The sequence below is a fragment of the Sceloporus occidentalis genome, unplaced genomic scaffold (genome assembly GCF_023333645.1).
Source record: "Sceloporus occidentalis isolate IW3139 unplaced genomic scaffold, rSceOcc1.0.p SCAF_87, whole genome shotgun sequence".
Taxonomy (NCBI): domain Eukaryota; kingdom Metazoa; phylum Chordata; class Lepidosauria; order Squamata; family Phrynosomatidae; genus Sceloporus; species Sceloporus occidentalis.
Genome location: NW_028317067.1, coordinates 192,241 through 206,395, shown reverse-complemented (window position 1 = coordinate 206,395; position 14,155 = coordinate 192,241). Strand labels below are relative to the sequence as shown.

The 14,155-nt window shown below is 45.9% G+C and overlaps 2 protein-coding genes across 2 annotated transcripts; one reads left to right on the top strand and one right to left on the bottom strand.

The window, feature by feature from the left end:
* Positions 1-745: 745 nt before the first annotated feature.
* LOC149284829 (torsin-2A-like) lies at positions 746-3,433 on the top strand. The gene is made up of 5 exons (XM_089496008.1): positions 746-875; positions 1,768-2,033; positions 2,321-2,496; positions 2,852-2,979; positions 3,189-3,433. The coding sequence occupies exons 1-5, from the start codon at positions 746-748 to the stop codon at positions 3,431-3,433; spliced, it is 945 nt and encodes a 314-aa protein (XP_089352134.1).
* A 579-nt stretch (positions 3,434-4,012) lies between these two features.
* On the bottom strand, positions 4,013-10,715 carry LOC149284828 (tetratricopeptide repeat protein 16-like). The gene is made up of 13 exons (XM_089496007.1): positions 10,671-10,715; positions 10,416-10,591; positions 9,824-9,914; positions 8,702-8,845; positions 7,929-8,029; positions 7,313-7,442; positions 6,934-7,148; positions 5,946-6,208; positions 5,654-5,795; positions 5,401-5,566; positions 5,164-5,297; positions 4,757-4,868; positions 4,013-4,162 (listed from the first exon to the last, which is right to left on the bottom strand). Exons 1-13 carry the CDS (start codon positions 10,713-10,715, stop codon positions 4,013-4,015), a joined length of 1,869 nt encoding a protein of 622 aa, XP_089352133.1.
* Between the last annotated feature and the right edge of the window lie 3,440 nt (positions 10,716-14,155).

The window sequence follows — 14,155 nt, the reverse complement described above, 5'->3', positions numbered from 1 at the left end:
TTTGTACATATGACTTCATTCCTCTCCGTGATGTACAGCATCCCAGCCACTCATTGCACATCGCCACGTCTTACTGATTTCTCTGTAAATAAATGTATTGATGTAAATAATAATTCAGTTTTGTACGTTTTTATTATATCTTATATTATATTATATATGATTATCCCACAAGCAGGGCTGGCTGGTGATGGCCAGGCGACCCCGTCGCTTTATGGCTTGCGGCCACGAGGACGTCGGTGTCCCTGTCTTGGAGAGGCAGGACTTTTTTGGGACCCAAATCTATCTGTCACTCGTACCTCTCCCAATGCCCTTCTTTTTCTCTCTAGTATGTTAAGCAAATAAAGAGATCTGTCATTTTATACTTATATGGCAACAGCCTATCAGTACCAGCTTTGTGTCACATGACATTTAAGCGCTCCCTGCAAAAATTCCAAGTCAAACATTTACATGATGAAGATAATTTGGTTACAAATGCAAAAAGAGTACATGGACCAGCACCGTATTCAAATCACTGCATTCGGACATGCATTTGGGGGGACGACGACGACACAACCTTAACGTAAAGTAATGAAAATTACACAGGGAGGAAGTATTGTCCCGTTTCCCCTACCAACATGGCTGCCGAGCCAGGTCAGCCTTTGATCATGTGACTACCCGCCGCCGGCTGGTCGTCGTTTCTTAAACGTCATTGTGCGCGCTCTAGGGGACAGACTACATTACCCGGCATGCCTTGGGCCGGTTGAGTATGGCTGCCGGCTGGTGGCTGGCGCTGGCGGTTGTTGTCCTGTCAGGTACCGGGACCCCCTGGGATCTGCCCGCTCTTCAATGCAGCTTTTTCGACTTTTGTGAATGCGACTTCCGGCCCCAACTGAGCGGTAAGCGCAGCTTTAACCTTTTAACCACCGCTTCCCTGCTGAATGAACCCCCTCGGTATACAGGGTATACAGGGGACAGACCTCACAGACCCATTGAGGAAGGTGTGGGGCATTAAAAGAGCTTAGCTGGGGTAACACCGGTGTTGTGAGGGGCAAGCAAGTCTATTACGTATTGTTGTATGTCCAATACCAGTTTAAATAAAATGAGATTACGAAGCAATAGGCAGAGCTGTAACTGTTTTATATAGCACCCACATATTCTGTAGCGCTGTACAGCGGGTAAACCGTACATAACAAGTAGTCTATAGCATTGGCAACGGGTAAGGAGAGCCGTGCCGAAACGAGCTGATAGAATGTATAGATAGATATACGCAGTGTGTGTAATATATATATATATATATATATATATATATATATATATAATCCTAATTATGGTGCGGATTCTGTATTATATGGATGGCGGTTACTTTAAGGGAAAATGTCGCGGTCGCAGCATTCAACCTAACTTTCAAGGGCCGTCTACTGCCCCGGGCACCTGCGCCCAGCATGAATAAATATTAAGGGGTGCAGCCAATCAATGTGCAGGAAAGCGCTCCCGGTCCTGAGGAAGCTAAGATCCATTTCCCCGCAGAATACGTATTAGGCAGGACTTTAGATTATATTTTATAATTTATTTTCATTTGGAAGGTTAAAGCATGGATTGAAGATCTGCTTTAAGATCGCGGCCGCGGTGTCTGATCGCATCTGCAGTATCTACTATGCAGAGTGCGGGGCACTTATTTTAATATTGGGCACCAATGCCTGTGGATGATGCCAGCTGCACGTCTCCCCCGTGCCAGTCTCGGCCTGTGTACCTGTTTATTTTTAACCCTTTACTTTTTTCTGTGCCCAGCCTTGGAGTGCGATCTTGCGCGCAACGTGTTTGGGCAGCACTTGGCACGAGAGCTCGTGGTTAAAGCCGTGAAGGAGTTCGTGGAAAGCGACAGTCCGAGGAAGCCGTTGGTTTTATCCTTCCACGGCTGGAGTGGCACCGGGAAAACCTTCATGAGTTCTGTGCTGCTGAAGCATCTGTATAAGGAGGGCAGTCTCAGCCGCTTTGTGCATCATTTCTCGCCGGTGCTGCACTTCCCTCACGCGCACAGCTTGGAGCAGTACAAGGTTAGCAGGAGAACGAGTTCCCTCACTGTGTCAGCCTCTACCGCTTCTGCTGGGAGGCTGTCCCACTTATCTAACTTAGTCTGTTGCGAATATCGGTAGAACATAAGATCATACGGCTGAAAAATAATTCAGCTCGGCAAGCAGAGAGTCCTGTGGATTATGGAAGCTGTACCAACGTATTTATTGGGGAATGCGCAGTAGAGGCATGTTCTCTTCCCTGCCAGCGATGGGTCTGGATCTTTCTTGTTGTAAGCTCACCTTGTCTAATAGATGCTCTTATTGTCCAGGAGGATCTGAGACGATGGATCCAGGGAAACCTCACCTCTTGCGGCCGCTCGGTCTTTGTCTTTGAGGAAATGGATAAGATGCATCCGGGGATAATCGACGTTATCACCCCTTTCCTTGGTCCTTCGTGGGTGGTGTACGGATCAAACTACAGGAAGGCGATATTCATCTTCATAAGGTAAGTTAACAATATCTGACTCGCTCCTACGGAGACAGCTGGCCAACTATCCTACTTGACGCGTTAGATGCAATTCTGGTGCTAAACGCCGGGCAATGGGCCCCCCCTAAACAGGGGACATCAAAAGTGATACCCTTTTGATGTTCAGAAGTCCTACTTTGAGCCTGTTTTTTTTTTTTTTTTTTATTTATCTTTTCTAATGTAGAGTAATCGCAGTTGTGTATCAGAGTTCCGATGGCCAGTGACATTTGTACTGACGTTATATCTGCAGCCAATAAAATTAAAATGCTATTAGAATATAGACAGGGCAAGTTATGACCATCTATTGAAAATGACAAATTGTGTTTGTTTTCAGCAACGCTGGGGGCGAGGAGATCAACCAGGTAGTGTTAGATTTTTGGAGGGATCGCAAAGACAGGGAAGAAGTTCAGCTGAGCGACCTGGAATCTGCCGTCTCAAAGGCGGTGATGTCCAATCCGGAACGTAAGTCTCCTGTACGGGGAACGAGCCGCCCAACAGGCAGAGCAGCTCATCGGAACGGTGGGGTAATGCCGGGGCAGATGTTATGACCTAACTGCTGTAACATTAACACAGCTTTGGGTTCTGTATGCTGTGAGGATTCATGTCGTTGCCCCCCTTAAGGTTACGGCTGTACAGTAATATCGCTGACCGAGAGGCTCTGTTTGTTTCAGACGGATTCTGGAAGTCGCAGATAATGAATCAGAGCCTCATCGACGTTATTGTCCCGTTTCTTCCGCTGCGTAAGAATCACATCCGCCAGTGTGTGCTGAACGAGATGCAGCAGCAGGGCATGGAACCCGACGAGGTCCTGGTCCGCTCGGTGGTAGACAGCCTCGTATACTTCCCAGACGGCGACAAGGTTTTCTCGCTGACGGGCTGCAAGACCGTGGCATCCCGTATTAATTTCTTCTTCTGACCGATTTTAAAAGGAGAACAATAATCAAAATGCACTTTCTTCCTACAAGGGATGTTTTCTAAGATTTATCGGGACTGGAGAAACCTGATTACCGGGGCCATATCACAGGGCGACAGATCTGGTCTGGATGTCTGCCTTGTGTTTTCTGGGTACAAAGGACAGATGAGGTGGCTTTATTAGGGCACGGCGTTATCTCGCAAGGCTTTGGCTGTCCGGTAGCGGGATACGGAGAGGAATAAGAAAGGATCTGTACTCTGGACCTGCCACTGACTGTTTACTGAATAATACTGTGATTCTGGTAGCCATTGCTTGGTATTCTCATAAACTGGGAATTGCTACTTTTTAAAAACTTAACCCAAACTGTTTTTCGGGACCAACACAGACCCACAAATGAGTGATTAATAAAACAGGATATTTTTTTAAACCCTCTGAATGTTGCTATGAAATGAGTCTTACATCCCGTTGCTACTTAATTGGTGCAGTTTTAATGCGTCTCGTTTCAAGTGCGATACAAAACGCTGCTGTTGTAGCCAATAAGCTGCTTTTTAGTTTAATGCGTAAAGCGATGTATTTCTGAAGTCAGGAACATGAAGCTGATGGTTTCAAGCCTACAGCGAAGGTTTTTGGGGCAAATGCTTCTTGCTTGGGTCGTGCTGCGTTGTCTGTATGTAGAGCTTTAACCTGCGACTGCCTTCTTCTGTTTGATGCTGTCTGGATCTCTGTATTCATCTAAAACAACCAGAAAAATAAACGTTATTTCAATGGGAAACGTATTATCCCCAATATTTCCCTCACCTGATGAAGTGTCTTCTGCAATCTCCCTTTTTCACAAGCTGGGTATAGATGCCGGTGCTTTCCCATAACATTATTTAGACAATGTACAAACAAACTCTTTATGGCAACAACCTACTACAGGCAGCTTTTAAATCACATGACAATTACGCATTCCCTGAAAATTCTGAATATAAAAGAAAGAAAAAAGGTATGGTTAAACAATTAGTATTGTAAACGGCCCGGCCATTCAGCAGTACTATTGTTATTATCTTTCATTTATATAATGATCATTAATAGAGAGTTGGTGGAACTGCATCTTTACTAGTGGGATTCCTCTGTCGGTGGCTTTTTGAAATGTCCTCTGTATAAATCTGCCGATCCAAACCCTTCTGAGGGCTGCGTACTTCAGATAACGTCTCAGTTACTTGAGACACCATGGCCACGGGAGACACGTTTATAAGCGGGTAACGCTCCAGGCGTACCCTGCAAACTAACGCATCATAGAGAGTAGCGATAAAGCCCCCTCGACGCGTGTGTTTCGGGGTTAACCTTCCCACGGCCGTGGATCAGGTCCGTTATCGCCTGCTGTTCCGTCGTGCATACACTAAAGCCCTCTGTTTCTTCTACAGTGGGTTCTTTTACCTGTTCATACAAGTAATTTCTGCAACGGAAAATATGTAGATGGATGGTAGACAAGTGGAACGACCACCCAGCAAGAGTGGTAGAGGCTGATACAGTAAGGGAATTTGGACGTTCATAGGATAGATATAAAGCTATTCTGACTAGAAACATTACCGAGATCTCACAGGTACCTACAGCATCAATGTATCCCCCCCCCCCCCCCACTACGGTACAGCGCATATATACTTGGCAGGCCTGTTATACCCATAACAGATCAGTAACGGTATTATGGACCCCTTTCTGCCCTGGGTCTGTGTTGTAGGTAATTTAATTACCTGCTGTCTTTCCAGTTACCCTGAAGATCTCGCAGGCTCTCTTCTAGAACGCTGTGAGCCGCCTGGGCCAGTTTGCTGCTGGTTATCTCCTCCAGGGTTTTACCAGGGAAGAAATTCATCAATGCAGGAGTTACCTGTTAACAACCAAGCAGCATTCACGAGATGCCCCCAAAACCACTATGCCTAGTATACTTCTGCAATTAGAGAAATAGCGGAGATTATTAGAACTTGGTCTACCTCACCACCGTGTGGGGTCAGCATGACGGAGATAACTGCGTCTTGTTGGGCGCCCGTCGTGTTCTGTAGGTATCGTCGCACCTGAGCCCGGTGCTGGTACAGCTGGGGCAACAGAGGCTGTTTCTTGATGGCTTCAGAGAAGTGGCTTTCGGCCTGCTGATACTGCCTGTAAGAAGACAAGGTTGACTGGTAATCTCCCAAAAATCCCCTGTGAATGTTTGCGGTGCCCAATACTCCCCGGGACTCTGCCCACCTCGTCTGCTGAGCCTGCAGTCCCATCTCGTCTAGAAGTCTGGCCAAACGGGTCCGTACGCCCCAGTCCGTGGCATCCAACTCGAAAGCCTGCTCGTAGTCGGCCAAGGCGAAGGACATCTCCCCCAACTGGAAGAAGCAGTCTGTGTGATAAAACATGGTGATCTAAAGAGCTTATTGGTGGCATCAACACCTTGTACAATTAAACAATATCTCTAGAACCGCAGGGACTTTCATTGGGAAATGAATTTGAATCAAGAAGTACAATCCTTTCCCGTTCCACCTTCACTCACCTCCCCGGTTAACATAAAGCTCCTTCTTGTTCCTCTCGCCCCTCAGAGCCTTGTTTAGCAGCTGCACCCCTTCCTGGTAGAACCCTTTCGCGTAGCACTGTACAGCAAAGTCATTGTAAGTCAGAAGAAGTTGGTTCTCTGCCTGGGCAAGTAACTCCATTCCCGGACCTCCTGCCTCCGCATCTCCGCTACAAAGCTGCGTTGCCATCACAAAGTCCTCTACGGCTGCAGTGAAGTCTTTTAGCCGCTTGTACACTGTCCCCCTGCCAAAGATCAGATACACAACACACATTCATCCTGGTTGTCAGATCTTACTGTCCAGTATGTGTTATTCACTAAATCTAAAACACAAACCCAGAATCAGACCTTGGTCCGCTGGTTTCCCATTTTTGTTTTTTTTTTATTGGGATGGTGTCTCTTTGGAATCTTTTTTTTCTCCCCTCATGCCCCCCTTTACTGTAAGCTCAGTATATTTGCAGGGTATGGGTTTATCACATAGATACACAACAATACAACCACTGTGCGTTCAAATTGTGAAAACACATAGATCGGGAACACCACGGATGACTTAGACACCCTAAAGGAGTTGGCATATAAAAAAACACTGATGAGTTAGGAATAGACATTAATGGTTAATTTGACCTCCAAAAAACAGCAATTTTCATTTTTTGTAGGAAAGCCCCACTTTGTATTCCAACACGGGTTTATTTTTCTACTGGTAATCATTTCACACACAATAATAATGATAGTTGACAAAGTAGGAAACCATCATGCTAGTTCATGGTGGACCTCATTTGGAGACTGCTAGATATGGAGCTCCTGTTGGTAGTGGACTACATTCTGACAGTCCGGTGTTGTTATCTCACCTTCCAAAGGCTTATGGGAGTTGTAGTTCACTACCAGCTTGGGAGCCAAAATCCAGTACCCCTAATCTACAGCAAAAGTCAGCGGTTAAAGTACCTCGTTCTGGAGTAAGGATCCTTTTTACCTGAATATATGGTACTCTGCAGAGGACGGGTTATTCTCTATGGCAAAGCAGATCTTCTTCAGCGCCTCCTGGAGCCGGCCCTGGACAGCATAACTGATGGCTTTCTCCTTGGCCTCTTCTGCCTTTGCCTTGAGTTTCTCCCGCAAGGCTATGGCTTCTGTATGGTCCGGTTTGATCGACAGAGCAGTCTGCAAATCCAGATAGCTTAGCGTAGCCTGGTGGTCAGCAGAAGGACAGGATTCATTATTACTATTATTATACTTTTTTTAAACGGCAAAGGAATCGGAGCACTTGGTCTCAAATTTTATATTTAATAGAAAATCGTTAGAATACTCATTCCCCTCCCTGGAGTTACGAGGGGGATTCCTAACGCGCTTACCTGGTTTAGACGATCGCACAGCCTGGCACGCAGCACATATAAATCAGGGTTACTGTCTTCCATCTCTAGATGTTTATTGATCAATTGGATGCATTCTCCATACCGTTCCAGAGCCGCGAGGCACGAAATGCTACCGGGAAACATAAAGAGATCACTTTATAAATTGCATTTTAAGCCAATATGAAAACTGCTAGCTTCGCAAAATTCATAGAAAATGTATTTTATTCTCTCTCTCAGTTTTCGCTGCTCGGTTTAGTACGATACGTGAATGTTTCATATCACCTGGTTCATAAATCCATTTACAATTTATCTCTTTCATCACCGGCATAAGTTAGACAGTCGAAACAGATCTGAACAGGTTTGACCCTCACAGGCATCCTGAAAATGCTGCAACTTATTTTAGTTCTTTAAATAAGTCAATTTCTCCAAGTCAACTGTTACAACATAAAGCACTTTATTAAAGATGATGTCAAAACATCTGTGTATGTGACGATATACTACTATTTTAAACTGATTGGGATATGCTAGTATCCTCCGGGATGGTGTGCTTGATCTGTTCTATCATTCACTTAGTATGTTCTGGCGCTGCTCCTCATCGTGTAAAATCGCTACTCACCTCCGCATCTGGTAGTGAAAATTCTTGGGTAGTAGCTCGGCAGCCCGGGTGAAGGACTCCAGCGCCTCCATGTAGCTTTCCTGCTCAAACAGAGTCTGCCCCTGAAACAAATGCCCATTCAGGATAATCCTGGGTTATTCCAGTCCGTACGAGAGGAACTCGCAGAGGTCCAAGTACACAAAATGTATTTCTTATACCCCCACTGGCATTTGTGGCAAAAAATAAACTTTACGATGTGACACAAAAAAACCCAAGTTTTTTGCAGAATTCCAGCTTTCTCAGCATTCTCCTGTCTCTAGAACCTGTCTGTCCTTCGAAACCACATACCGGGGTTTAATATCCATGAAAACAGAACACGCGCATCATGTGATTTACTGTAAGAGCAGTAAACATGTAGAATTTACATAAAAACATAGCATGGGGGCACACATATCCAAAATGTTGTAGTTTTAAACCCAATTCTCAAGCACCTCCTAGTACATAACATATATTTATCTAGATTGCAAGCTCTTTTGAGCAGGGCTCTCCATACCTGTTGTTTACCTATTGTACATTGTTACGGAATATGATGGCGCTATATTAACAATAATAATAACTTGCACAACACCAATCAAACGGTTCAGGAACGATTTCTTTTCCGGTGCGTGGGGCAGGGATTGTGCGAAGAACGAAGAGATTTACTGAGCACGTTTCATGGCTGATTTCTTATAAGATTATTTTAATCGGAGGAAGATTCCCATTGGTCGCATGGGCTGCAGTTACCTTCACCTCACCTGCAGGTAATAGGTTAATGCCAGCAGCTCGACAGTCTCCTTGCAGGGATGAGACACGCAGCAGGCTTTTTGTAGGTTCAGGGCGGCCGACTGGAAATCGCAGAGCTGGAGAAACGCCTCTGCCCTTTTAACGTACAGATCCATCTGCCAAGGGACAGAGGCTTTTATTCATTTACCATTAACGTGACCCCCAAAAAAACTCGGGACTTAAAAAGAAGCATAGTATCCTCAGTGTGATCAACACACACTACCATTATAAAGTTTGGGGTCAAACGGGACTTTTTGTCCATTAAATAACATGAAATGGATGAGAAATCCAGCGCAGACGGGGTTAATGTTGTAAATGACAATTGTAGCTGGAAATGGCTGATTTGTAATGGAATCTCTTCACAGGCGCACAGAGGTCTTTATCACTCCCATCACTCCGGTGTTCCAATGGCCCTTTATCACTCCCATCACTCCTGTGTTCCAATGGCCCCTTATCACTCCCATCACTCCTGTGTTCCAATGGCCCCTTATCACTCCCATCACTCCTGTGTTCCAATGGCCCTTTATCACTCCCATCACTCCTGTGTTCCAATGGCCCTTTATCACTCCCATCACTCCTGTGTCCCAATGGCACGTTGTGTTCGCTGATCCAAGTTGAAAAGGCTAATTGATGGTTAGAAAACCCTTTTGCAATTATGTTACAGCCAGAAATGTCCTTGTTTTACATGAAAATTCCTAAGTGACCCCAAACTTTTGAACAGTTGTGTGTGTCGGGTTTTTTTAAACAATTTTCCTAATAGTAACAGATCATCAGTAGCTGATTATCACCCATAAATTCTACTGTCTGCTACAAAGCAGCACGATAAGAACTTCATGCATTTCTCCTGTTGAATAGACTTTGTATTTTGTGACAACGATCACTCCTTTAAAACAGGGAATGACATCATATTTTTAAAGCTGCGTTTTTAGATGACACTCGTAATAAAACTACAACTATGCTGGGAGTTCAGCTTTAAGTCGAGTTCTAAATGGTTAACTCTTATATGTTCATCTTGCCCCGGTGATGCATGTGCTAAGCGTGTGGACTGACACGCAGATTCTAAACTCAAAAAAGTTATTAAGCCCCCTTCATACCTTTTCAGGGTCCAGATTGATTGCTTTGGAAAATGAAATAACGGCTTCTTCCCATCTCTCCTGGCGCATGGATCTCAGACCGCGCTCGGAACTACCAGAAAACACAAAAACCATTAAGAATCGTATAAGAAACAACCCTTAATGACCTAAAAAGGCAGGTCCTTCATTAATAATGGGCTCTGGGGCAGCCCCTCCTAGTGGGCCCTCAGCCCAGTGATACCTGCTGTGGGGAGATGATGGTGGAGATCTGGGCAGCTGCTGGGACAGACGTCTCCACTAGCAGTTCCTCTGCTTGGGTATGATGTCATACCGCTGTGATATGATACATCAGTTAGCACTCAGACCACGAAAGAGTGATCGCTAGCGAAGAGGTCTGTGCCAACAGCTTCACAGCCCCCCACCAGAGCCATGACATGCCTCTTACATCTGTTTAGGGGGCCCAAAAGACAGCTTCCATGGGCCCCTAAGGCAGTTCTGCGTTACAGATGGCCCAAGGGGGTAACTGCAGAGTCCATTAGACGTCAATAGACTACCGAGCACAGAGGCAAGATGTCTAAAACCCTGACGGCTGCATCACAGAAGGTTTTCTTACTGCTCGGTGACCTTGGCTTGCACTATATCGTTAAATGTGCTCGGTTGGCGTGGGTGAAGTTTGTTGTCCGTCTGTAAGAACACTTGGCTGAACCCAAAGATCCTCTGCAGAGACTTCTTCCTGGCCTCCTGGACCTTCTCTTCACTCACTGCAGTGGAGAGCAGCTCGGCTGTCACCTGGGACAGAGGACAGAGAACCAGATGTCATACAAAGAGCGGAGGTAACGAGAGATCGCAGACTAAAAGGGAATCTTACCTCCTCCGGGGCTTTGCATTCTGCCGCCGGCTCTCTCTCCACCATCATGAACACCGGGTGATAAGTGAGTCGAGAAGTAACATCCGGTACGCAACAGATCAGAACCTGAAAACACCACGACAGCGAAGACAAAATAAGTGAAAATAACCCGTATAAATTCTGGAGGAAAAAAAAACCACTTTCCATCTGTCCTGGGGGCCATTGGCGCTTACAGAACGTGTTACAGAACAACATTGGAGTTGTAGTCCACCAACTGGAGTGCGCCTTCCAGGCTCTGATCTGTCTAGGAATGTGTATAGAGATGGCACGGTGTGTATAGAGATGGCACGGTGTGTATAGAGATGGCACGGTGTGTATAGAGATGGCACGGTGTGTATAGAGATGGTACTGTGTGTATAGAGATGGCACGGTGTGTATAGCGATGGCACGGTGTGTATAGCGATGGCACGGTGTGTATAGCGATGGCACGGTGTGTATAGAGATGACACCGTGTGTATAGAGATGGCACGGTGTGTATATAGATGGCACGGTGTGTATAGAGATGGCACGGTGTGTATAGAGATGGCACGGTGTGTATAGACATGGCACGGTGTGTATAGACATGGCACGGTGTGTATAGAGATGGCACGGTGTGTATATATAGAGGGCACTGTGTGTATATATAGAGGGCACTGTGTGTATATAGAGATGGCATGGTGTGTTTATAGAGATGGCACGGTGTGTATATATATATCACGGTGTGTATATAGAGGGCACTGTGTGTATAGAGATGGTACTGTGTGTATATAGATGGCACGGTGTGTATATAGATGGCACGGTGTGTATGTAGACGGCACGGTGTGTATGTAGATGGCACGGTGTGTATGTAGATGGCACGGTGTGTATGTAGATGGCACGGTGTGTATGTAGATGGCACGGTGTGTATGTAGATGGCACGGTGTGTATATAGATGGCACAGTGTGTATATAGATGGCACGGTGTGTATATAGATGGCACGGTGTGTATATAGATATCACTGTGTGTATATAGATTGCACTGTGTGTATAGAGATGGCACGGTGTGTATAGAGATGGCACGGTGTGTATAGAGATGGCACGGTGTGTATAGAGATGGCGCGGTGTGTATGTAGACGGCACGGTGTGTATGTAGACGGCACGGTGTGTATGTAGACGGCACGGTGTGTATGTAGACGGCACGGTGTGTATGTAGACGGCACGGTGTGTATGTAGACGGCACGGTGTGTATGTAGATGGCACGGTGTGTATGTAGATGGCACGGTGTGTATAGAGATGGCACGGTGTGTATAGAGATGGCACGGTGTGTATGTAGATGGCACGGTGTGTATATAGATGGCACGGTGTGTATATAGATGGCACGGTGTGTATAGAGATGGCACGGTGTGTATAGAGATGGCACGGTGTGTATAGAGATGGCACGGTGTGTATAGAGATGGTACTGTGTGTATAGAGATGGCACGGTGTGTATAGCGATGGCACGGTGTGTATATAGATGGCACGGTGTGTATAGAGATGACACCGTGTGTATAGAGATGGCACGGTGTGTATAGAGATGGCACGGTGTGTATAGACATGGCACGGTGTGTATAGACATGGCACGGTGTGTATAGAGATGGCACGGTGTGTATATATAGAGGGCACTGTGTGTATATATAGAGGGCACTGTGTGTATATAGAGATGGCATGGTGTGTTTATAGAGATGGCACGGTGTGTATATAGATATCACGGTGTGTATAGAGATGGCACGGTGTGTATATAGATGGCACGGTGTGTATAGAGATGGCACGGTGTGTATAGAGATGGCACGGTGTGTATAGACATGGCACGGTGTGTATAGACATGGCACGGTGTGTATAGAGATGGCACGGTGTGTATATATAGAGGGCACTGTGTGTATATATAGAGGGCACTGTGTGTATATAGAGATGGCATGGTGTGTTTATAGAGATGGCACGGTGTGTATATATATATCACGGTGTGTATATAGAGGGCACTGTGTGTATAGAGATGGTACTGTGTGTATATAGATGGCACGGTGTGTATATAGACGGCACGGTGTGTATGTAGACGGCACGGTGTGTATGTAGATGGCACGGTGTGTATGTAGATGGCACGGTGTGTATGTAGATGGCACGGTGTGTATGTAGATGGCACGGTGTGTATGTAGATGGCACGGTGTGTATATAGATGGCACGGTGTGTATATAGATGGCACGGTGTGTATATAGATATCACTGTGTGTATATAGATTGCACTGTGTGTATAGAGATGGCACGGTGTGTATAGAGATGGCACGGTGTGTATAGAGATGGCACGGTGTGTATGTAGACGGCACGGTGTGTATGTAGACGGCACGGTGTGTATGTAGACGGCACGGTGTGTATGTAGACGGCACGGTGTGTATGTAGACGGCACGGTGTGTATGTAGATGGCACGGTGTGTATATAGATGGCACGGTGTGTATATAGATATCACTGTGTGTATATAGATTGCACTGTGTGTATAGAGATGGCACGGTGTGTATAGAGACGGCACGGTGTGTATGTAGATGGCACGGTGTGTATGTAGATGGCACGGTGTGTATATAGATTGCACTGTGTGTATAGAGATGGCACGGTGTGTATGTAGATGGCACGGTGTGTATGTAGATGGCACGGTGTGTATATAGATTGCACTGTGTGTATAGAGATGGCACGGTGTGTATGTAGATGGCACGGTGTGTATGTAGATGGCACAGTGTGTATGTAGAAGGCACGGTGTGTATAGAGATGGCACGGTGTGTATATAGATGGCACGGTGTGTATATAGATGGCACGGTGTGTATAGAGATGGCACGGTGTGTATAGAGATGGCACGGTGTGTATAGAGATGGCACGGTGTGTATAGAGATGGCACTGTATTTATAGACATACCCGCACTCCATGCCCGTCATATCCAAGCTCCTTCGGCCCACGATTATCCCCAGGAACCCGGGCCCTTCTCACTTAGGCCCTAGTTTTCTTCTCTGGCAGCGTCCCGTTACCATGGAGAGCCCATGGGGCGGTGCTTCCAACAAACCATTGGGTTTGCAGGGGCGGTACCCAGAGCATCCAAGAGGCGGTCTCTCAAGAGGCAAGATTCAGAGTTAGTTGCCATGGTGATAATTTAGCATCGCCCCCTGCTCTCTATAAAAAGTAATTAGTTGGAAACCACATCAATGTACAAAAGCTGTGATAAAGCATGATAATTTAGTAAAATATTAATAATGACATATAATTTTATATTATTACCGGTAATAACACGATTTAATATACACGTCAGGAGGCTAAGGGTTAGACTTGGAATTCACGCACAGAAGACATAAATGCACTAAATATATTATTTACATATTTATGTCATTTGGAAAATGCGGCCGCCATCTTGCTGCTCTCATCACAGGCACTGGAAGTAGCGTCATTTCCGCATGTGGAGCACGCTGTGCCGAGGGAG